Raw genomic sequence first — 24,450 nt, 5'->3', positions numbered from 1 at the left:
AAAAGAACTTTACATATTCCTTATTGAACATAATAGAGTTTGCAGACTAATCTACAAACCAGTAATAAACTAGCAAAAAACTAAAAAGACATACTATAAAAGGTATATGGAGGAGGAAGAGATGGTCTACTCATCCTCCTCTAATCTACATTGCGAGAGAAACTTTAGAGAGAATGAGAGGAGGCGGCCAGCCGTCAACTATGAATCATGCCTCCTTCGTAAGTTAGTATTTGTTTTTCTTAGAAAAAGATAAGGTAATTGTTCGTCCTAACCAAAATAGGCACACATCAATTATGAATAATCCATAAAACCAAAGTACCACGCTACCACATATGCCTAGTTGCCAACCACCGTTGGTTAAAAAAAACAACTACCATTTAGTTGGTTTTTATATTTTTTAAATTGTAAGCCAATGCCCAATAGAAAGTACGTGAACATGAGTGGTCACGAGTAACTCAAATAACTCTTATATATGGTATCTTATGAATAATTCATATACATTTGTGTCGAGTTCGAGTCTCCACACACTTTTTTCGTATTAGAAAAAATATGAAGTACGGTGTAGGTGAGCTGGACCCCATATGATTCGATCCCAACCTGATTCGAAAATTCGCTGTTCTATTGGCCTTATTCGAAGACTTTCCATCCACAAATTCCAAGGGAAAAAAACTCAAGTATTCAACCAAAATCCGTATCTTCTTCCTTCCATCCTCTGTCGGTTGAGACTCTCCCAGAGCGAAGAAGAGGTACCGCATCGTTTTCTGCTTCACTAGTCCTGTTACGGTTCCTTGCTGTAATCGAATTATACTAAATTAACATTTTCAATATTTTGTTTGCTTACCGTTGATTATAAGTATAATTGTTTGGTTCATTCCCTCTTGATCTCTCGTATGGTTGTTTGATTTCTTAAATTTTCTCTGTTGCGATTTTCCTGGCTTATGTTAGCAGTTTTTCTATTTCAAGTAATGCGTGAATTTTGAAGATTGAATTCTTATTTTCAGACTACTGCCTGATTCAGATCCTTGGAGATTCTAGGGTTTTGTGAGAGAGCGTCTTCTTGTGTTAGGTTAATTTGGATCATACGGAAGTAAACGTAATTGTTGTTGTTATCTGCCATTATTTGTTCTATTACTGTCATTAATACTGCTTCCAGTGGAATTGAATTGTCATGAATATATCTTGGAAACAAAGAAATGTGACTTTGTCCATTGTTATCATCTATTCATCTGGGAGAGATTGGATTATTCAGCTATAATGATACTTTCATGATGCGGGGGCTTGTTAAGAACATAAGTTGTAATTGGGAACTGAGACTCTCTTCAGATTTGATTAGCAATGAAATGTTAGCAAAATAATTTTATTTTCCTAATCTTAATTCATAGGTGACTATACACAAAAACTTTAGTTGAGCAATTAGCACATAATAATTTATGTTACGCCGTTATAAAATTGAACTTCTATTCGTTAATATTAAAGCATCACTTGTTCACAGTTTATTTGCTTGCTACTTCTGAAAATTTTCAGTGATGTGGAGGCTAAATGTTGGACGAGCATAGGTCAGTTTGCCTCTTGGCTATTTTTCCATTAACTAGGTTATAATTTGGATGGATTTTCTAGATATTCATTTTGCTTCAGTTGGCAGTGTGACAAGGAGAAGTATGTTACACTATTCATTCACATAAATTTTTATTTCCTTGGGACTCTGAATTTTGTATGTGGATATGCCTTTTCTATATGTGTTTTTTTCCTTGGTATAGTTTTGGGAATTTTAAATGACTTTGAGGCGCATTATTGCAGTTGGATTTTGGAGGGAGGTTCCTGTAAAGTTTCCCAGAAGAAAATGGAAGTTAGCAGGAATAGCTTAAGGCATCGCCCTTTGACTCCTTTCAGGTTTATGAGGGGCCTGATGTGTTTGATGGTTTTTCTTTGTAGCGCTTTTATGTTCTTGGTGTATTTCGGGCCCCCAGTTGCTGTCTTGCTGCGTTTAATCAGCATACATCACTGCAGGAAAGCAACATCCTTGCTCTTTGGTCTTTGGCTAGCCTTGTGGCCCTTTCTCTTTGAAAAGATAAATGGTACTAAAGTGATATTCTCTGGGGATACTGTCCCAACAGGGGAACGCATATTACTTATTTCCAATCACAGAACTGAAGTTGATTGGATGTACTTGTGGGATCTTGCATTGCGGAAAGGATGTCTGGGCAGCATTAAGTATATTCTTAAGAGCAGCTTGATGAAACTACCTGTCCTTGGTTGGGGATTTCATATTTTGGAGTTCATTTCTGTGGAGAGGAAGTGGGAAGTTGATGAACCCATCCTTCGCCAAATGCTTTCAACATTTAAGAATCCTCGGGATCCCTTATGGCTTGTTGTTTTCCCTGAGGGAACTGATTTTACGTAATGCATTTGATCCCTTATCCTCCACAATATTCCATGTCAATGAATTTTTGCTTATAATTATATTACTCATAGAAACTGGTCCAATCATACCATTTTTGAACTCATACATAGGCTTGCAATTGCCTATTTCAGCTACATTGTCTTGCCCATAATTGCCAATTTATAATCGCCAGTGTCTTCCTGGGACATCTGCTGTGTTTTCATTCGATTACATGTTGTTAACATGATATTGTTCTGTTCTGCAGGGAACAGAAATGTCAAAGGAGTCAAAAATTTGCGGCTGAAGTTGGACTTCCTATACTGACAAATGTGTTGCTTCCAAAAACAAGGGGCTTTTCTGTTTGCGTAGAAGAACTGCGGAGCTCTTTGGATGCAGGTATTTGTTAACTAATTCTATTTCCGTATTTTCGTCGTTGCTGTCTTTTTAGGCATTTTCCCCCTCCAAATGCACATTATATCAAATTAAACGATCTTTTTCAACTTTTTTGCCATAGCTTGCATAATTTAATTTCGCAACCTTGGGTCTTCTCCTTTACTTGTGAAAATTTTATTAGGATTTCATTTTAGTGAAGTTGATTTGATTGTTCTGCCTCTTTACTTTAGTTGATTTATGACTTGATTGGCAATTCGCATGATCAGTTTATTCCTATTAACCTATATGCTTACATCTCATCGCTTATAACTGCAGTTTATGATGTGAGTATTGCTTATAAGCATCAATACCCAACCTTTTCGGATAATGTATTTGGCATTGATCCCTCGGAAGTTCATATTCATGTTCGGCGAGTCCCTGTGAAGGAAATCCCAGCCTCTGATAGTGAGGTTGCTTCTTGGTTAATTGATACATTCCGGCTAAAGGACAAATTGCTCTCAGATTTTAAAGCTGAGGGGCATTTCCCTAACCGAGGAGCCGAAAGAGAACTTTCTACACTGAAGTGCTTGGTGAATTGTACAGTGGTAATATCTTTGACTGTATTATTCACTTATTTTACCTTTTTCTCCTCAATTTGGTTTAAACTATATGTAGGTTTAGCATCTGCATATCTTACCTTTGCGACTTATTTTAAAATTCGGTCGGCTCCGGTCACTTGCTTAGACAAAGATTTGTTTTCTGTTTCCAGAAAATCAAGAAATGAATAATGTCATTGAATGTATTAGTTTTGGGGAATATAATGTAATGTTTTTTTTTGAAATATCGTTTAAAAATATGTTTATCATTGGAATCGAACATTGGACACACATGTACCTAACTCATCGATTATTAACCGATTAACCGAGTCATCTCTCGTTGGTGAGAAATATAATGTCGTTGAATATATTAGTTATCAAGAGTTTCTCCATGATGAAACCGAAAGCAGGGCATGTACATTTTCCATGCTGGGGTGCATTTTGAACTTTACTACCCAACTATCCCTGCTTAACGCATAGAACACTTTACAGACTGTTAAGAAGCATGGCATTCATACATCACCCTTTCAAATTTCAAACACAAACCAGGAAGAAGAGATGAACAAATAAGAACAATACACCAGGATTTTTCTGAAGAGGCCCTCCACGGATCCTCTAGACGGTGATCACTCAGATCAACATATTTTTCGTTGATTTTCTTCCCTCTTTTAAGTTACATTTCAAGTTCCTCTACAATCGGCTTTCTTCGAAAGACAATACCTCCCAACATTCTTGGGCTGGAACACGAACAAATCCTACACCTAGGGCTCATACTTTATGCGCCGCATCTTAATTTTCTACAATCAAGGCCCAGAAAAATTACAGGCCAAAATTACATGGGCAGAAAGGGTTAAAAAAATAAAATCAAGAGCTGCCTATATTGTACAGTTGTTCCTTTGGTGGAACCGTTGCCCTAAAATAAACTACGCCAGCGATAAAACCATGATAACTTTATCTCACCGAAGCCTGTGCATTGACCTTCACCTTCCTCCTTACTGCTGAATAGGGTTTGGTCTGAGCAGTCGAGTGAGGCTCCACAAGCTAAATTATACGATTGACATGCTGAATGGCATACTCGAAGCCTGTCGTCACCATCCTTGTCACACTTTTGTATAGAGATCTGGTCATTGAAGTCAAAGCTATTAGTCAATCGATATAATTGGCAATCCCGATCACATTCACATCAAAACATTTCATAATATCATCATGCTCACTGCCAAGAATAAGCTGTACATCTAGAATAACCCATCTCTAAGACATTTTGTTTGAGTAATGTTAAAAGTCGTTTGGAGAATAAGCTACCATCGTGACACTGTTCTATAGATGGGAAAACTTAATGTTGTTGGCCAGAGAAAATACTCCACTTGAGGCTCCGTTTGGAGAAGATAAGACACTGTATAATATAAAATTATCATTCAATGAAGTTATAGTGTTTGGACGATTTTTAAAATACTCGAAATAGTATAATTTTATACAAAAGTGATTCTTATACGATGTCGGCCGTATAATATTAAAACACTTCCAACTCGTTTTTATTTTATACGGATTGCTTAGTATAAGAAATAACATATCAAATGACAAAAAAGAACCTCTCACTTTAATTGGGAGTAATCTAGACATATTACCACAAATACCATATAAGCTTAATATCATAATCTTTCCAAACACCGGATAAGATTAAATTATACATCAACTTATACAAGGATTAAATTATACATCAACTTATGATAACAATATTATACTATCCTATACGGAGTCCCAAACAGAGCCTTAGAGGATTTCATAACTTTAAAAATATGCCAATCGGATTAGGCAAGTGATTCTATCACGATCCCTCTCATGGAATCAGTAGCTCTTGCGCTATTATTATAAGTTGTTCAGTTATATCCCATGTCTTGGTGTGAAGTAAAAAACAACAAGTACATATTTTAAGACAAAAAAATAACCTTCTAAATGAAGAGCATTCAAACAAGAGGAAGGAATAAATGCAAACAAACAAAAACGCAGAGCAAAGTTTAAGAGACAAATGCCATTTACTTACCCAACAAGCCAGTCTCTTAGCAGCAGTGTCACAATATTTGCTGCCCCCAAGGATATTAAATAATTTTTGAGCACCGCCTGGGAACAAACGATGGTAGTTGGGCATGACAACAACTTCTTCTAGCTGCTGAAGTATACTTGGTTCACTAGGTGCACAGTGTTGCCCAGAGATATCACGCTCCAACACATTTTTACAAATTGAAAGGCTAGAAATAAGCATGGAGCTGTTTTGACATGTATAACCAGCATAGTCTGAGCATCGGAATTCACAAACTCCATTGTCGCAGACCCCTCCATGAAGACTGCATTGCTCGTCACAAACAGCTGCATGACATGCAAGAATAATCATTGGACATAGAAAAGCACAATGCAATATGGTAAGACGTTTATTCTAACACAAACTTCACAATAATAAAAAATGCAACGGAATATCGATTTTCTCAAGCTCATATGGTCAACCCAAAATGTTTGGAAACAAGTCTGTGATGATGATATTGATATCGATTATGATGGACATTAACTTCATGAGAACCATAAAAGCAAAGATCCTATGCTTAATACTTAATACTTAGGGAAACATTGGAGGACAGTACCAAAGTCAATGCATTACCTGTCGAGCAATCAACACCAGCATGTCCACTATTACATTCACAAATCCCACTTGGAAGGCATTTTCCATGCCTGTTACAGTTTCCAGGGCAAGATCCTGCAGAAAAACATATATAAATCAATACTTGATTCAATTTGGCAATTCCACATAAAATGCAGGACAAATATTTAAAATTGCACAAAATACAACAAACAAATGAATAAGTTAAATCCGCATGCTAAAGATCAGTTAAATGAAGGATTAAGAGCTTACGTTTACTGCAATCATGTCCATGGAACCCTAAAAAGCAATGACACCTTCCATTAACACAGTCCCCATAGAAATTACATGAGTTAGGGCATCCAGATACAGAAACAGGGCTTGTTCTACAGAGTTCATGGTATGCAGGGCAAATGAGTTCACCTGCAGTAAAAGGTATGTTGATAGTCAGAAGCTGAATCAGTTCTTACAGAATCATCTCGTCAATCAGTAAACAGGATAATTACCATTAAATCCAGGGAACCGAACAGGCCCGCCAACGTCAGGACATACTTTCCAAATACCATCCACAGCAACCTGAACAAAGTATGACTAGGATCACATTGACCATAAAACTGTAGTAAACTAAACTCAAAGATCACCATGGCCCCATCTAATTCCATAAACTGAAAAGACATCTAATTGCCTGTCCAATCACATGCTGGCAATCTAATGAGAGATAAATTGCTTAATCCCAATTAGAAAATAGGCAAAAACATTTGACATTATAAGCATGCGTTCATCTATAAAACATGAATTGCCAATTATTTTCCACAAGGTTAACTTCAAGATTTGGATAAGGAGTATTTATTGAGATTCATATCTTCCTAACAACCAAACAGGGGGCATATAAAATATTACAGGCTTTAGTTAACACTACTACCGCTCAATCCTGTGAGAAGGGGGCTTTGGGGGAAGAATGATACGACATCACAGGTGTCCAAGCTCACACATTTGAACCAAAAATCCACTGCACTAATTAACTCAACATGCTTTTCACTATATTCTAGCTGCACAATTGGAGTTTGGACCTTGAAACCCTTGTTGTCATCATGACATGACATTCTTTGTTTGAAAAACTTGCAAAGTTTTAATTGTTGCATCATGCAAGCCACAATGAAAGTTGATATAAAATTGGTGCCTCAAACGAATAAAGTAAATCTTGCAGACATACATTTCTTGATTCAATGACACATTGACCATGCGCATGAGATGAAAAAGAATTTTGCATAAAAGGGACCAACAAATGGGTAAAGCTAAAAACTCCAACTACCTCCAATGAGTTATTTAAACATCTGTGCTGATAACAACCATTTCCTTGGGCCATAGAGCCACGTACAAACCCAGTACGTACTAATGATGAGGACATACACCTAGATTTGGTGGAAGAAAAAATTCATTAGGATATTAGTCGAAGTCTTCTTTCACCAAGTCCTATAAAAAAAGAAGATAAAATCTCACCTTGAGTTGCTCCCACGAACTTCACCCAACATTCTGTCAGGGGCCCGTGCACTGTTAGTGTCTGTGCAGGATCCATCAGAGTAGGCAACAAAGTATGTGCAATAATCAGCCAATGAGGATTGTCCGCCTGTGATGGAAGATATTAAAAGTCAACACAATTCCAAATGAAGTTTTAAAACATATGACTGATGACGTTAATGTACAAGCAAAGGTTGCACCATATAAAACAGGCTCTGCTGTTCAGATAAATACAACATTAGAGTATCAGATCAAGCTTATAAACATCGTAATAGGATCTACAGGTACATGCAAAGCAGTCTGCGAGAAAAAATGGACAAATAATACATCTATCTACAACAACGCTTTTAAATCAATGCAAAAGCTCCAAGGATCCCACATGATAGATCTACAAAGCATAAGTGTTTCTTGTACGGAAATTTTTAAAAAAATTAAAAACCAGTAGGGAAGACTTGTATTTGCCAAGGTGATCTCCACTCGGTGCCACTACGAACAGCCAATAATACAGGGAAAAAAGATGCCTGATCCCGATTGAAAGCAGATACCCAAAGTAGTATTAAAGCATAGTTTGCAGTGATGAGATTATGAAAAATCAAGGCTTATAAGGCCTCGATCCATATAGATAGTTTCAAATTCTGATTAAAATTGACAAAATATTTGAACAGCATAAATAAATATAAATGATTGGAGCTTTTTCCATATCCCTAGTACGTCCGTCATGAAAAAAACACAAAAGAAAAAAAAAGAACTATTCAAGAACACACCTTTATTAGCCTGTGGGAAATAACGTGCCCACTGAGGGAGATCCCCACTGTAACTTACAATAGGGCAGTAGCCCTCTGCCTCCCTGTTATATGTACATCCTGACAATTGGGTTGTGTTGCAATGGTATGCCCCCTTCCATTGATTGCAAGGAGATGTGACAAAGTCAGTTCCTTGGTTGCAACCCCAATCAAGACGGTCGGCCACGCTATAGTTTGCTTTGTACCATCCACTATCCTCCAACAAAGCCAAGGTCATTTTGGAAACTACTGATCGGGTATCCACTGACCCCGTCATGATTTCATTCATCAGAAGCCTTTTTTCCCAATGAGAACCTATAGACAAGTACACAGACAAATGTTAACATCTAACACTATCTCAAGCTCAACATTACCCTAGTACGAATACGAATTTTTTTTGCAGAAACAACTATAAATCTTGCTTCTCAAAAATGAAAAAAAAAAAAGTAAAACAAATAGGATGGATCATTCCCATTTATCTCTATATTTGCAAACATGCATACCACTTCCAATGTAATAAATATCTCCATTAACAAAATACCAATGCATGCAGGCATAAAAAGAAGACCACAATAAAACAAAGAAAACTATAAAAAATAATAAATAAATAAAAACCTGATGTTCCACGACCTCCACCATCTTCTAACTCTAAACCAGTAAAATTTTCCGCGAATGCCTGCCAACAAAAACTCTTCAATCAATGCAACGTAACTTAAATATTTTTATAACAGCAGAGACTTCCCAGATCAATTCCCCGTTTAACAAATAAGAAAAAAAGTTACCCCATAATGATGTCGGGAGTGCATAATAACATGGGGAAGTACCACACGAGTAACAATCCGGCCAAGCGTTTCATCCATAACTTGTTCAGTCACCTTCAAGCAGAGATGACAAATAGCAGCAAGGTTCAAAAGCAAACCCAACTTCCATTGATCCAAACGGATAAAATAAACAATGAATTTGTGACATAAAGAATGCAATAGAATAAACTATGACAGCCAACAATCAACTTTATTATCACTAGAGATGTCATAACTGGTTTAAAGCTGATCATAAAATAATTAAGAGTCTCTCCACATATTATGTGGGGATAAGATCTGAGTACATCTTGAATGTCCCCAACCATTGTGGGAACCTTGTGCACGAGAGTGGTTTACCTTTAATTTTTATCTATAAAATATTTAAACTGCTGCGAATTTGAATTACAGAATGAGTAGCTAATGCAGAGAAAATACATAGCCTAAATTTTTTTTAAAATATGTTGGAATATATAGCCTAATCAGTGATGTAAAATTGACAATTACATTGTTTTTCATATATAATCAGAGGATCAAATGATCAATGAGTTGTAACGCAATTCAAATTTAGTGTATCAAAACCAATATCAGTATATTGTTCACTATTTGTATTCCGAACAGATATCCCAATACAAGTCCATGTTTACCTGACTACGCCTTCTTTTTCTCTCATCTCTAAAATGGGCAAAGGCATGGGGATCAAACCCAAGAACATGCATAACCTGGAAGATATCAAATGTACAACTCAGTAAAAAAAAAAAAATTAGTTCACATACTAGACCGATGATAGCCATTTAAAGCTTGACAAACCTCATGAATGAGAGTAGCTGAGAGTAAAGTCTCCGCTTCAGCTGTCAAATGGCGAGGGGCAACATTAACATGCCCTGCATACAATGGGTACCATTGCTGCAGAGTTAAGAATTTAATATTACACTGAATTAAGCCTAGGTAAAAGATAAACAACGTCCATGCACAAGGCTCCCGCAATAGGCAGAGTTGAGGACAAGCAAGATGTACGCAAACCTTACCTCCACATAGTATGTGGAGAGATCATTTTCAAAAATTGAACATATGACCTCTAGGTTACATCCCTACAACTCTACCATTGGGCCACATGTTTGCCTATGAATTAAGCCTAGGTATACATCTAAAATGCTCTTCAATTACCAGCAATTGCCCTGCCCCATTGATCACGTTCACAAGCCACTGCCCAAGCAAGAGTGTTCCCTGTGGTAGGTCTTGTAGTCACCAAAAGCACTAAATCCGCAGCAGCAACACCCTCTGGAAAGAATTTTGGATTAGCAGACTAATTTCCAAAATATGAATATATGAATTGCAAATGGAAACCAGAATAGTTAAAAGCAATCGAGCCATCAGAAGACACTCAGTTGCAATTGGGAACCTTCAACATATTCACGTGGAAGTTGCACACCTCCATCTTGTCCACAAGCAGAATATCCACTTAACCGCAGGTTCCCTTTAACAGGCTCAACAGCTAAAGCTCTCCTAAACCAGTCTGCTGTTTGCCCCAGAGCCTGCATTGAATTGCCCTCAAAATTAGCTGCCAACTGATCAAAAACAACTGGCCATCTACACACATAACAAACCTGAATTATAGCAGCTTAATAAGAAAGAAAAATAAGCGTGAAGCAAAACCTTGCGAAGGCGCTGTCTTTTATCTTCCCCGGATATATCATCCAGAGTGCAATTATACCAGCAGTCACTAAGAATTGGAGGATCACCATGAAGATTGCAAGAAGGAACGCCAGGCATAGAAATTTGAGGAGGCTCTCCAAGCTGAAAAGAAAAGGCCACAAATTACAACCATTGCTCATTTATGTATTTGTCTGTGTCTAGTTTTAGATTGTAGCACCACCTTTACAATATCACCGACTTTTCTACAATCTCTATCAGGCGAATGGCCTACTGCATCATAATTTAAGTATATTCTGATAGGCTGCTTTGCACCCTTTTGCTTCACTGGAATTTTAGTTACCCCTAGCAGTGCCCGTCCTTTTCGGTGAAGTGGTTCTGAACTAGACCTCTCATAAATCTGCGGGGTAACAGAATGCACCTTGTAACCAGGTCGCCTCCTCTGTTCGACTATCTGATCATGGATGCATGAATGTGACACAATGTGTTCACTTCCCTTTCCAGGGACTTCCCAATGCGGAAAGTACTCTTGAATTCCTGCATTGCAGCACAAAAATACCAGTGCAATCTGTGGAAGGGTAAATAAACATACGTGAATTAAATTACCAAAAAAAACAATTGGCGGCTTAGCGCAGAAGCACTAGAACCACAAAAGGCCATTGCAGTACAAACAAAAACCATAATTTAACCTAAAGATAAACTCGTGGCAAGTTTCCCCTAAGAAAAGCAGCATATCTGAACATTGGAATTCAGAGAACAGGGATGAAACCACAAACCTCATACAAAGGAGTCGAGTGAGTGCCGTAACTTCTACTCATATCATCTAGTCTAAAGTGCAGAACTTTTTACAGAAAAAATACAGTTTCTTTAGCAAATTAAAGCCCAGCTCATGAACTTCTTAAGGAAAGAAGTAAACCCAAAACCAAAAAGCGATTATGTTTTAAAAGGAAGAATGACAAATCCTAAATCCCGTGAGTTACAAGAGAAAGGAAAGGAAAAGAAAATAAAGGTTAAAAAAACCCTCCTTTTGGCTGCAAATTATTAGGTACCACACACTAAAACAAACTCACCAAAACCCTAAATTTCCAAAACTCAAGAGGAATTACAAAACCAAAACACAGCAATCCGAGACCTCACCTCGAGAGCAACTACAGCAAATCCGAAGTCACTGTGGATCGTCCGAATGACACATGCATTACGGCGCCGAAGTGTAACCTCCATGAAATGTCGAAATACTCTGACACTAACCCTTTCCGTTCCATCAAATCGCCGGCGATTCTCCGATCGACTCCGAGATCAAGAAAAACCGCAGGCCCATTAGCATTCGATTGTGTATCTAATTCGTGGAAAATGTAATGTATAGCTAAAACACTAAACAGAGCATGAATTAGGGGAGTTCACAAAGCAGACTCCGATTCGAAGCTGCAGAAGGACGCACTTGCAGACAAACAAAACCAAAAAAAGAGCATTTCTTAGGTTTCTCAGAACTGTAGTTTTGTAGACTGATTCCAAATCTCAGTGGATCGTTCAAAGTGACTTGAAATTCAAGGGTTTGGGTTTTTGCTCTTTAATGCGCAGGAGAACCAGAAAAAACAGCGACAGCATGGAGAAGGGGGAATGAAGTAGGGACTGCGATGGTAAATCAAACAGATAGGGTGGGGTTGGTGGTGTAGCTGATAAGATTCAATAAATTTTTTTTATAGTTTAGAAAGTCTTTATTATTAATTACTAAAATAACATTTCACATAAAAAGATAAAAGTATCCCAAAACGGTAATAAAAATAAATACTTGAATCCAAACTTCCAAAATCTCTCCAAATAGATAAGCCACGGGGTGTTAGATGTGGAGAATTGATTAATAATCATTTTAATCCGTCTACAATACCTGATAAATTGCGGAATGTTAATGTGGAGCAATGTTATAAAAATCGTGTCGGGGATCTGCTAGATGAGGGACTGAGTCATTGGTTCTCTTGTTCAACCAATGAATCATCCGTCCACAAATTTAATTAAAAAATATTAATATTAAAAGTTAGTAAATCATAATATCACCAATAATAAAAAGATTAAGAAATTAGAATATCAAGTTCGCATCACATATCTAATACAGAATAATACAATCGATACATACAGCAATCAAGTTTCATATCATACGTTAACAATATATAACAAATAATTCACATTCAAAAAATATTTTCAAAAAATCTTAAAGTTCTATCAACACGGTTCAACAATTTTTTTTGAAAAACTGCTCGATTTTGCCGACTTCCCTCGATTTAATTGCTTAACTAGTATTTTTGCTAAACTGTTCAGTCTTAGACCCCTTGGTGATCGATTTACCGGTTTTACGATTCAACCTGTCCCGGTTTTTATAACACGGATATGGAGAGCTAATGAGCATATTAAGACAGTGGTAAATGACAACTTTGATTAGCGGTGCGGGTGCCGCGTACAATAAAAACAATGCGTGGGTAAATCGATAAAACAACATTTAGTTGGAGAAAATCATAATTCATAATTGTTGTTTTACTATTAGATTTGTCATTAATCAAAAGAAAATTATTTCAACTTTTATTATTGTTTGGTATAAAAATGTGAGTGGAGCACATCTGCACATGCATCTGCTATATCTTACAGTGTATGGTCATGTTCGTAGCTTCAATTAAATCTTCTCAACGTATTGGTGGAGCATAGCATAGCAGAGTCGAGTGATTGAACATACAAACAGATAACAGTTTAATTTACTGTACATCTCCTGAATCTCCTCATGCCATAAAGCATGTTGGTCCCCAGTATGATGAAGAGGAAAGGTTGGGGTTTGCTGTTCTAATAGTCTTTTGAGTACGAAAAGAAAATTTATTGTAGACAAGAATAACATCATACAAATTTACTCTTTACATTCGATGTGAGCTTTAATCAAAGCATCAGACCCGCTTTCACATAAGTTTTACATATGACGACAATGTAAGTTTGACCAAAGTTTAGCACATGACTACAAAGATATTGTTTTCAATAGAAATCGAACTCAAAATATTACGAGTACATACGTTTCAGAGAAATTCAAAACTAGACTATCACCTACTTGGTATTCATAAAATGATAAAAAATAAAATGAACTTTAAACAAACGAGAAAGATGACAATTTTACCAGCAAGCGAGGCTTGACTAGTAAATCTGAACATGGATATGGACTTAAAAGGAGTAGGTCAAGTTTGGTATATATATGTACGTAATACATCTAACCTAGATACAAGTTTCAAATTTTCTTCCGGCTTCGACCTTCAATACATACTCCTATTTTGTCTAATGATATTAACTGTTTGTATTATATTTCAATTTTTCATATTCACTTCGATTACTATTAGGAGCAATAATCTACAGATCATGCGCTAGGTTTTGGTCAACATACTGATGCAGCACACACCCAACCAAGCTCTAGCATGCATGACGTGGACAACACTGAACCAAGGGATGATTCTGGTAATAGGGGAAGGACCACGTGACCATCAAAGACTTTTGGTCCTCCTTTGGTCCTTTGCGTGAAGGATTGTCTATATTTTGGCTTTCCTTCTTTTGTTCTCTGACACTAGTGTTTGTAGCCGTTACTTTACCTTTTGCTGTCTTTATCTTCTCATCTATTTAATGGTTTCTCTTGTAGCCGTTGTGGCAGTTGATGAATCAGTAACAAATCTCACGAGAGATCGTAGTAGCAGAATTAATTATGTTTGTATGCAAAAATCCTTTAAGGTTATCTTGTATGGCTCTGTATGATCCTTCGTTGATCTGGTAGCTTGTATTCAGTGTCTTCTTTCTTCACTCAATTGGTTTGAGTTATTCAGTTCCTACGGGGGCTGCACCAAGTGGTATCAGAGGAATCGGATCCTCTATGTGCACTCGGAGTGGTCGGCCTTATTTGGCTTCCACCATGTCTGCTCAAGTCAACGACGAGGCTCTCCTGGAGCTTAGCCAGCAAATTCAAGCTTTAGGAGACCAATTCCAAACTTCAATCCAAAAGGTTTCGCAATGGCTCGATTTGCTGTCTGTCGGTGGGAGTGACAAACCTTCCACTTCACATGCGGGCCCTGGCAATACCTCTGCTGCAGGAGGCAGCCGCCTCACCTCTCTGGAAGAGCATACTCCCTCTTCCCATCGCAATACCGGCCGGACTGGTTCATACTACTTGGACACCACGTTCCAGCAGCGTCGAACTGACCCGGCAGACGATGTTAAGCGTCTCATCCGTGTGGACGTCCAAGAATTCTGGGGCGACCTTAACCCTACTACCTTTCACGACTGGCTTATCTCGGTTGAGGATTATTTTCGTTGGTACAAAATGCCTAATGAATGCAAGGTCGATTATGCAATCATGAAATTAAAGGGGAGCGCTCGTATGTGGTGGCTGAATATAGAGGAACAAGCTTTGCGTTTGGGACGGCCAACAATTTCTGAATGGGCTGAGATGAAATTTCGTCTCAAGGAGAAATATATGCCTACCGACTATGTTGATGCAATGCTACGTGAACTCTGGGGTTTCAAGCAGGGGTCCACTTCCGTTACTCTGTACACAGCCCATTGGCAAGAGCTCACCATTCGAAGCCAAATCATCGAGCCAGAAAGACAGGCAATCGCGCGCTATATTGCTGGCCTGCGTGAGGATATCCAACATGAACTTTTATCTCTGTCACCACCATCTGTTGATGCTGCCTATCAGGCCGCTCTTCGCATGGAAGCACACCTTGCTCGCCAGAAAAGGCCATGGGTGTTTCCCGCTTCATCATCCCCTCCGCCAGCCCGAGGTAATGGTGTCAATTCTGGTTTTTCTACTAATGGCTCTACACCTTTTACAGGCCAGTTAGCCCCGTGCACCGCCGCTCCAGCTGAAGGTCGCCGACGAACAAGTGACGCCAGTGCTGGTAGTTGTTTTCATTGTGGAGGGAAAGGTCACTTTGCTGTGGTTTGTCCCCACAAATCTACTAAATTAGGCCTAATCTGTGAAGGCGATTCCACATCCCTAGATAATTTGGCCGAGGTTCCCATCGTGGAACCTGAAATCTCTGTCACGGAGGAGGAAACATTAGAGGCCTCCCAGCTACCTAGTTGTGTTATTCAGCCCCTTCTCCTGGGGGCAGCTTCTGTTTTAGACAAAGGTTCTTGGCTACGCACATCTATTTTTCGTACTCGGTTTGAAGTTGGCACCAAGGCTCTTGATACGGTGATTGACAATGGAAGTGGCATGAATGCCATTGCAAGTGGGGTTGTGGATAAATTGGGTCTTGTCAAGGAACCCCATCCCCATCCTTATCAAGTTAGCTGGGTGGACTCTACCACCAAACCGGTGGACTCTCGTTGCCGTGTACGTTTTTCTTTGGGTCCAACTTATGTGGATGAGGCCTGGTGTGATATCATTCCTATGTCGGTGTGCCAACTCCTCCTTGGGCGGCCGTGGTTATTTGATAGAAGGGCGTTGTATGACGGCTTTCACAATTCTTATTCGTTTATCTTCAACGGACGACGCATCACCTTGAGTCCGCTACGACTGGTACCCACGACAAAGACAGATGTTCTCACTATTTCGCATCTCTCAGAGATTCCTCAGGATGTTCCTGCTCTATTTCTTCTGTTGGCCAAACCATGTCAACCTTCTTCTGAATTCGCTAATTCCACGACATCTGCAACTCTTCAGAACCTTCTTACTGAGTTTCAGGACCTCATGCCTGAGGATCTTCCAAACAACCTTCCGCCTTTACGTGAAGTGCAACATGTTATTGATTTAATTTCAGGCTCGTCCTTGCCTAATCTTCCAGCATATCGACTCACCCCAAATGAACACTCAGAGATGCAACGCCAGATATCACAACTGTTGTCAAAGGGTTTCATTCGTGAAAGCCTATCTCCTTGTGCTGTGCCAACTTTACTTATTCCCAAGCGCGATGGATCTTGGCGTCTTTGTGTCGACAGCCGAGCGATCAACCGCATCACTGTCAAATATCGTTTTCCCATACCCAACTTGGATGATATACTAGACCAATTATCCGGTGCTTCTATCTTCTCTAAGATGGATCTACGCAGCGGTTACCATCAAGTTCGAATTAAACCGGGTGATGAATGGAAGACTGCCTTCCGCACAAAGGATGGGCTGTTTGAATGGCTGGTTATGCCTTTCGGTTTGACTAATGCACCTAGCACTTTCATGCGCATTATGACACAAACTTTCAAACCCTTTATGGGAAAATTTCTTGTGGTTTATTTTGACGATTTGTTGATTTACAGCCACAATGAGGAAGAACATTTTTGCCATCTACGTGTGGTGTTTGAGACTCTGCGATGTCATTCTTTTTTTATTCATAAAAAGAAATGTTCGTTCCTCCAAACTCGGATTAACTTTCTTGGTTTTGTTATTTCTCAGGAAGGACTTGAGGTGGACCCCGATAAAACCACGGCTATCTCATCTTGGCCTACGCCCACGTCCTTCACTGAAGCTAGGAGCTTCCATGGCTTAGCCTCATTTTATCGACGTTTCATCCGTAATTTTAGTGCCATCACAGCTCCTATTACAGACTGCCTTAAAGGAAGATCTTTCAAATGGACTTCAGCGGCCGCACGAGCGTTTGACCTTATCAAGAACAAACTCACATCAGCTCCTGTTCTTCATTTGGCCGACTTCACAAAGCCCTTTGAAGTTGCATGTGATGCCTCCATTATGGGCATTGGGGGGGTTCTCAGCCAAGAGGGCCATCCCGTGGCTTTTTACAGTGAAAAGTTGTCGGACATTCGAAAACGGTACTCCACTTATGAACTTGAATTTTATGCTTTGGTCCAAACACTTAGACATTGGAGACCATATCTATTGCACAAGGAGTTCATATTATTCACTGATCATGCCTCATTGAAATATATAACCACTCAAAAAAATTGAAGTCATAAACAGGCTAGGTGGGTTGATTTCATTCAACAATTCACATTTGTGTTAAAGCATAAATCGGGTATCGAAAATAAGGTTGCTGACGCTTTGAGTAGGCGTGTGCATCTCTTGACTACTTTTTCTGTTTCCTCTACTGGTTTTGAATCGATTCGTGAGCACTATGCCTCCGATCCCGACTTTGCTACAATCTGGGCAGATCTCACTAATGTTGTGCCCAAGGACACATCTAGCTCTCTTTTTGTTTTGCAGGATGGCTATCTTTTCAAGACCAATCGTCTTTGCCTTCCTCAAGGCTCTTTTCGCGAGTTTGTGCTCACGGAACTTCATGCCGGAGGGTTGGCAGGTCACTTAGGACGTGACAAGACCATAGCACTAGTGGCTGATCGTTTCTTTTGGCCGCAGCTCCGACGGGATGTTACTCGTTTGATCCAACGATGTCGTGTGTGTCAACTACAAAAGGGAACCAGGACAAACAGTGGGCTCTACACTCCTCTACCTATTCCCCAACGGCCATGGGATGATATTTGCATGGACTTTATTCTTGGGTTGCCTCGTACGATCCGCCATCATGATTCCATATTAGTTGTGGTTGATCGTTTCTCCAAGATGGCCCACTTCTTACCATGTGCGCGAACGTTTGACGCTTCGCATGTTGCCGCCCTCTTCTTTACTGAGGTAGTCCGTCTTCACGGCCTGCCCAAGTCTATCACCACTGATAGAGATGTCAAGTTCATGTCCTACTTCTGGAAAACCCTTTGGATGAAGTTGGGCACTAAGCTTCAATACTCCAGTGCTTTCCATCCCCAAACGGATGGCCAAACGGAGGTCACTAATCGTAGTGTCGGTAATCTCCTTCGATGCTTGGTGGTCGATCATGTTACCTCCTGGGATTTAATTCTTCCACAAGCTGAATTTGTTTTTAATAATTCTATTAATCGATCTACGGGTAGTTCTCCTTTTGAAATTGTTGCAGGGATTAAGCCTAGGACTCCCATTGACCTGCTGCCTTTGCCTTCTTTTCAACAACCCAGCGGTGAGGCTTTGGAATTCGCGTCTCATATCCACCAGATTCATGCCGACGTCAAACGAAGATTAGCCATCAGCAATGAGGCTTACAGTACTTCGGCAAATGCACATCGTCGCCATGTGGAATTCCAGCCGGGTGATCTGGTGTTCATTCGTGTCAACCCAGCTCGCTTTCCTTCCGGTTCAATTCACAAGCTTCATTCTCGTCGGGCAGGGCCTTTTGCTGTTCTCAAACGACTTGGCACAAATGCTTACCTCATTAATTTACCTCCTGACCTTCGTTTCAGCCCTATCTTCAATGTGGTTGACCTTACCGCTTGTCATGAAGACTTCCCCAGTTCCCAGTCTAGTGATGCCAATGAACCCCCCACTGTCAATCCGACCATTCCAACCAACGATCACCACACATTACCTACTGCAGTTCTGCCTCCTCCTGTCCAATCCACTGCTCTAAATGACTCACCTTATGTGATTATACAGCGTGACTTTGTCCCCACTCGGCGTGGGGGTTATTGGCGATACCTTGTCCTGTTTCGTAATCGTCCGATTTCTGATGGCGTATGGCTTACTGAGTCCCATCTTCGCCACTTTTATCCCGAACTCCTCCAGCAATACCTTCAGATATACTCGACGGAGTCGAGTTCTGCGCAGGCCGAGGTAGTTGATGCAACACACACCCAACCAAGCTCTAGCATGCATGACGTGGACAACACTGAACCAAGGGATGATTCTGGTAATAGGGGAAGGACCACGTGACCATCAAAGACTTTTGGTCCTCCTTTGGTCCTTTGCGTGAAGGATTGTCTATGTTTTGGCTTTCCTTCTTTTGTTCTCTGACACTAGTGTTTGTAGCTGTTACTTTACCTTTTGCTGTCTTTATCTTCTCATCTATTTAATGGTTTCTCTTGTAGCCGTTGTGGTAGTTGATGAATCAGTAACAAATCTCACGAGAGATCGTAGTAGCAGAATTAATTATGTTTGTATGCAAAAATCCTTTAAGGTTATCTTGTATGGCTCTGTATGATCCTTCGTTGATCTGGTAGCTTGTATTCAGTGTCTTCTTTCTTCACTCAATTGGTTTGAGTTATTCAGTTCCTACGGGGGCTGCACCACATACCATATCGTTGGGTTGAAAACTTATATGCGCGCAAATTTAACGTCTCAATTTAGGCTCATCTCGAATGGACAAAATGAAACTTATATGACATCTTTTTCGTTTAGTATAATCATACCATATCGGAGTGTTTGGTATAATCATATGTGCATATAAATTATCTTAAATTAAAGGCCTATTTCTTGTAGATTCCACCCAACACATATATAAAGATATTAGATGAGGCTTGCTAATTTAAAAATGTGCAAAAAAAAAAAAAAAACACTTGGCATATATATGTGGCTCCAACCCACCAGCTCTGCATTATGTAGTGTCACTTTCTCGACATAGGTTTGGTAAGAAAGTTGGGTTGGTTGGTTCATGACAATAAAGTTGCATATGGAGTTTGGACCTTTCAATTTCAAGGATAATGAATAAAGTTGTAATCTCTTGGGACTACTTCTTAACTTTTGATTTTATTAGTAAGTTGTTGAGTTAAATCACATCATTTGCTAATAGTGGTAAAAACCATTTGGTTGCTAATCTAATCACACTAAAAGTTTGTCTTGGCCATTATGCCATTCGCAATCTAATCATCTACTGATAACTAAGCAACTCTTCCCCATGACACTATTTCTAAAAGAATGTGCACGCTATAATTTTTTTTGTAACTGAGAATCCCGCAATCCAACTATGTTCGTTGGACAGCTGGATCATCTCTAAACTTGAGTTGCCTATCTAACACGCTTTATATTGGTGATAGATAAGATTAGGCCAAAGCCTGTGCATGAAGAAAAAAAACCCAAAAAATAGAGTTAACTTCATAAAACTTCCTATTAGCATTTGACTCATGAAAAAAAATAACACCGAAGTTTTTGGATATATGAGTTGAATTTGCGATCTTCCATATTTATAAGGAGTTAGCACAATTAACTTCATCATCCCAATCAAAACTTACTTGTTATGTACACACTACAACAAAATGCCTATTGAGCAACCTTTTTAGGCAACAAAAGATAGATGGTCCAAGCAATAAATTTGAAGCATCTTTTCCAGTGAAAATGAAAGCTTGCGTGAAGTTTAATTTGGCTCGAATAATCACAGAAAGCTTGCATTAAGGTTCACTTCTAGAGAATTTTGTAAGAATTTAACCTTAATTTTTTTTTTCTCATAATATCAAATAATATATAGTCTATGGTATTTATAGAAGAAGGCTTGAAAACCCAAAGTGATATCATGATATCAAATAGTATAGTCTATGGTATTTATAGAAGAAGGCTTAAAAACCCAAAGTGATGCAAATAGAAAGCCCATTTATAAGGATATCATAATATCAAATAATATAGTATAGAAGAAGGCTTAAAAAGTAAAAACCCAAAGTGATGCAAATGGGAAGCCCATTTATAAGGATATCATAATATCAAATAATATAGTATTGAAGAAGGCTTTTGCACCCCAAAGTGATGCAAATACGAAGCCCATTTATAAGCCCAAAGCTTGCAAAGCCGAAATGCCCATGTTGCATGGTATTTGCAATTCCCAGTTATTGCTGTTTAGCAACATGTGTGTGTGTGTATATATATATTTTAACAGGGGTTTGAGTAAGGGGTATAATTCGAACTCATGATCTAATGGGTGAGTGATCCCTTACATGTAATTGTCATTCAACTAATTGCTCACTTGCAGCACTATATGTATATGTAGGTTATTTGTTTAGAGGATGTTAGGAGAAATTTTGGTTTATAGTTTAGTTTGTGAAGAGCTTCCATTTGTTGTCTGTTATTCTTGGGTAGTTGTTGAAAGGATATCAATGTCATTATCTTGTGTAGCTTCGTATAATTGGGCCATGTTGCTTGTTAGACTCTTAATATGATAAAATTGGGCCACGTTTTGTTTCTATGATTAGCATTTGGCCCAAGTGAACTTTCCCATACATGGACAAGGGTCGTAGATTAACTCAAACGGTGGAGACTTTCTGGCATCAAATTGGTTGTGATGGAGATCATCTCCAAGAGTAGTTTTAGGGTTTATAGAGATTGATTCATCAGGATCCTAAGTCGGAACTGACGGACTAAAGGGGCTCAAAACCGCAGCTTGTGCCGTAGTTCTGATGGAGATTGGATACCAACATAAATCCAGCCCAATATAGATGTATTGTTTGCTATGGGTCTAAGGCCCGCAGTGTTTTGTCCTTTAAGGGGCCTTCTTGGTTGAGAGGATTGAATATTTACTTATAAATTGTATCGGTGTCTTACACTTGATCGATATTAGTGCAAGTCCTAACACTCCACTTCACTTGTGGGTTCGATTATGTGAAGCCTAATAAGTAAACACGGTTGGAAATTTTTTAGGACCGCGTCTTCACTTTGACTTTGCCACCATTTTGAAGAATTTGATAAGCTATAAATTAAGTAGATATGGTTTAATATAAAATGGCCATAAATGATCACATAATGAGAGTATGTTCTAATCCAAGAATTGTTAGTTAAGTAATATGGAAACGTGCGGTATAAGAAACAATAAACAATATATGAAAATAACGAGGACAACCCAACAAAAAAAAACCTCAAGTCTATCAAGCAATCATCTTTGGAAACAATCCACTATGAGAATAAAGATTACAAAAGTTCTAAAACGAAGACACCTTAGTATATATATCAACTATTTAGTGTAAGTGTCAACACCCGCAGCAAGTCTGTTAGCCGCACATGCTTTAACAACTACCAAAGACTTCAACTGAAAAGACGTTGTTTGATCGCCCACCAAAAAGTGATCCACTCCACCAAAGGCTATCTCACGCCAACACTCTTCTCTAATAAGAAAACATATGGAAGAAAATTTCGAAGCACTAAAGTAAATCGACTCTGTATTTGTGCTCAAGCTTCGATATCACAATCAGTCTTGAACGAACTATATATAGTCTTCAACCTGTTAAGCAAAACCCTAGGAGCAAGTCTTTCCATATTTGTTTTTTCACGAAACCTAAAAACACTAATCTCCAAGTATTTCATTTTTCACAAACCTAAGAAACCTAATTTCCAAGAACTTCCTTTTGCATAAAATCCTAGATAAAGAGTTTCTATTTAAATGACTCTAAACAAGTGCCTAATACAGAATCTCAATTATGCAATAAGTAAGCCATGCTGATCCACTTCATAGCTAAGTTAATAAACGTAAGACTTGTTTGGATTTGATTCTGAACTGGGATTGGAGTAGCCTACCTAAGGTTACACTCGACAGCTCAGTAGTGTAGGCTGCCTTAGGACACATCCCTACACAAAAAACAGATAAACCTACATAGATAGCAGATAATCCTTGTATATATATATAAAACACATCCACCAAATTCATCTTGATCACTCATACTGTCATAAACCAGTAGGGTTAAAATCCCAACACATAACATGGTAAAAACATTATAATTAAAGTCATACATGGAAAACTCAAACGATCGATACGATACCCCCAAAATTACAAAGAGAAAGAAAGAAAAACTCCTCCTATGTAAAGTGTTATTTCGGGAGAAGAACAACATTCCTTCCTTTCAAGCTTCATTAGTCGGAGCAGCGAACTTGATGGGTCTTACCCATGCCTTTGGGCAATTAGAAAAAATATGCTGGCACGGTCTTGTGGTGCCATTCCTATGGAGACAAACCCAAATCTCGTGCAATTGTACAGTTCCATACCTATCTTCATTGCAACAAATTGTAGGTCGTGCTCCTAAGGCTTCAGTAATGGCATCTTTAATGTCATATCCACGATATTTACTATTATTTGGATAGATCTTTGCTGTTTCACACCATAACATTTTAATTAGAATATATACAAGTTTTACAATAATAATAAAAGAAAGAAAAAGAAAAAGAGTGTATATATAATCTAATTTTCTGATAAATTCAAAAAGGAAAATTGGAAATTCTAATGAAGACTATTTTTGTGAAAACATAAAACTTGTAAGAAATAAATAATGTATTCTTATACCGCCTTTGAGAATTCCCCGGAGATCATGTTGTTTTATGAAGCGTAATGCAGTTTTGAAATAATGTAAGGGATTGTCAGGGTTGTCGAAGCACATCCCATGCTGCTCCCATTGATACTTCGAGAAGTCTAAATTTGCTGAGTCGTCATGATAGTAGGCCACATCTGGCCAATATTCAATCATATCACGCCAGATCTTAGATAATAGTTTCTTCTGCGAATACAAACATTAACACAAATAGTTATAACATAACGTTTAATTCAAATACGGGGGCAGTAGATATCCCAGCAAAATATATCACAAATGCATCCCAGCCTATGTGGCATTGATACATCATTATGTGACATGGTGTTTTGTAAATTTTTGGGGACAAAAATACCCTTCTTTTTTGGTGTAATTTCTTTTTACTGTAAATGCTGACATCATATGATGTGTAACTGATTTTTATTTTTTTCTTTTTTGAAACAAAAATTCAAAACTATTTATCTATCAAAATACATGTTAGATATAAAAAAAATTACATCTGGAATCAGCATGTACTCTTTAAAACAATATCCATTATCGATATGTTTTATCGGGTAATTCTTAATTACATTTTTTTGAAATAAATGTAATCACTATTTTTCACTATCAGATTGTAATTACATCGTTTTTGAATTACACATACTGGTATTACATTGTTTTCCATTATCACATACTCATC

At 38.5% G+C, this 24,450-nt stretch overlaps 4 protein-coding genes across 6 annotated transcripts; 2 read left to right on the top strand and 2 right to left on the bottom strand.

The window, feature by feature from the left end:
• The first annotated feature begins 721 nt into the window (after positions 1–721).
• Positions 722–3,586, top strand: LOC120010209 (probable 1-acyl-sn-glycerol-3-phosphate acyltransferase 4). Of its 3 annotated transcripts, none has more exons than XM_038860933.1 (4): positions 722–746; positions 1,798–2,397; positions 2,646–2,776; positions 3,089–3,586. In XM_038860933.1, exons 2-4 carry the CDS (start codon positions 1,841–1,843, stop codon positions 3,538–3,540), a joined length of 1,140 nt encoding a protein of 379 aa, XP_038716861.1. In that variant the 5' UTR covers positions 722–746; positions 1,798–1,840; the 3' UTR covers positions 3,541–3,586. The 3 variants fall into 3 exon arrangements, with proteins under 3 accessions (XP_038716861.1, XP_038716860.1, XP_038716862.1); XM_038860932.1 differs by lacking the exon at positions 722–746 and adding an exon at positions 1,491–1,556; XM_038860934.1 differs by lacking the exon at positions 722–746 and having other exon boundaries at positions 1,874–2,007; positions 2,115–2,397.
• Positions 3,587–3,934: 348 nt separating this feature from the next.
• Positions 3,935–12,385, bottom strand: LOC120011394. Its single transcript, XM_038862501.1, has 17 exons — positions 11,865–12,385; positions 10,951–11,295; positions 10,731–10,871; positions 10,477–10,609; positions 10,242–10,355; positions 9,885–9,958; positions 9,722–9,796; positions 9,060–9,152; positions 8,893–8,953; positions 8,260–8,592; positions 7,478–7,604; positions 7,290–7,389; positions 6,484–6,553; positions 6,251–6,400; positions 5,999–6,094; positions 5,390–5,712; positions 3,935–4,468 (listed from the first exon to the last, which is right to left on the bottom strand). The coding sequence occupies exons 1-17, from the start codon at positions 11,946–11,948 to the stop codon at positions 4,262–4,264; spliced, it is 2,526 nt and encodes an 841-aa protein (XP_038718429.1). The 5' UTR covers positions 11,949–12,385; the 3' UTR covers positions 3,935–4,261.
• A 759-nt stretch (positions 12,386–13,144) lies between these two features.
• LOC120010477 lies at positions 13,145–19,808 on the top strand. The gene is made up of 8 exons (XM_038861273.1): positions 13,145–13,198; positions 13,384–13,435; positions 14,109–14,207; positions 14,386–14,474; positions 14,518–17,507; positions 17,646–19,408; positions 19,587–19,675; positions 19,719–19,808. Exons 1-8 carry the CDS (start codon positions 13,145–13,147, stop codon positions 19,806–19,808), a joined length of 5,226 nt encoding a protein of 1,741 aa, XP_038717201.1.
• Positions 19,809–23,312: 3,504 nt separating this feature from the next.
• On the bottom strand, positions 23,313–24,056 carry LOC120011477 (extracellular ribonuclease LE-like). Its single transcript, XM_038862602.1, has 2 exons — positions 23,750–24,056; positions 23,313–23,557 (listed from the first exon to the last, which is right to left on the bottom strand). Exons 1-2 carry the CDS (start codon positions 23,928–23,930, stop codon positions 23,313–23,315), a joined length of 426 nt encoding a protein of 141 aa, XP_038718530.1. The 5' UTR covers positions 23,931–24,056.
• Positions 24,057–24,450: the final 394 nt, after the last annotated feature.

The sequence above is a fragment of the Tripterygium wilfordii genome, chromosome 12 (genome assembly GCF_013401445.1).
Source record: "Tripterygium wilfordii isolate XIE 37 chromosome 12, ASM1340144v1, whole genome shotgun sequence".
In the NCBI taxonomy this organism is placed as follows: Eukaryota; Viridiplantae; Streptophyta; class Magnoliopsida; order Celastrales; family Celastraceae; genus Tripterygium; species Tripterygium wilfordii.
Note: the sequence above shows the minus strand (reverse complement) of the source record. Positions and strands in the feature narration are given on the sequence as shown.

Excerpts from the sequence above, each read along its gene's own strand:
- LOC120010477 (XM_038861273.1), top strand. The coding sequence starts at position 13,145 with ATGACAACTTTGATTAGCGGTGCGGGTGCCGCGTACAATAAAAACAAT. Across the intron at positions 17,508-17,645 it reads TTGTCGGACATTCGAAAACG|TCATAAACAGGCTAGGTGGG; the intron begins GTACTCCACTTA and ends AAAAAATTGAAG. Across the intron at positions 19,676-19,718 it reads GTATGCAAAAATCCTTTAAG|CTTGTATTCAGTGTCTTCTT; the intron begins GTTATCTTGTAT and ends TTGATCTGGTAG.
- LOC120010209 (XM_038860932.1), top strand. Across the intron at positions 2,398-2,645 it reads CCTGAGGGAACTGATTTTAC|GGAACAGAAATGTCAAAGGA; the intron begins GTAATGCATTTG and ends TCTGTTCTGCAG. Across the intron at positions 2,777-3,088 it reads GCGGAGCTCTTTGGATGCAG|TTTATGATGTGAGTATTGCT; the intron begins GTATTTGTTAAC and ends TTATAACTGCAG.
- LOC120011477 (XM_038862602.1), bottom strand. The coding sequence starts at position 23,930 with ATGATTGAATATTGGCCAGATGTGGCCTACTATCATGACGACTCAGCA. Across the intron at positions 23,558-23,749 it reads CCGGGGAATTCTCAAAGGCG|CAAAGATCTATCCAAATAAT; the intron begins GTATAAGAATAC and ends GGTGTGAAACAG.
- LOC120011394 (XM_038862501.1), bottom strand. The coding sequence starts at position 11,948 with ATGGAGGTTACACTTCGGCGCCGTAATGCATGTGTCATTCGGACGATC. Across the intron at positions 6,401-6,483 it reads TCGGTTCCCTGGATTTAATG|GTGAACTCATTTGCCCTGCA; the intron begins GTAATTATCCTG and ends CTTTTACTGCAG. Across the intron at positions 4,469-5,389 it reads CTAAGAGACTGGCTTGTTGG|ATCTCTATACAAAAGTGTGA; the intron begins GTAAGTAAATGG and ends TTCAATGACCAG.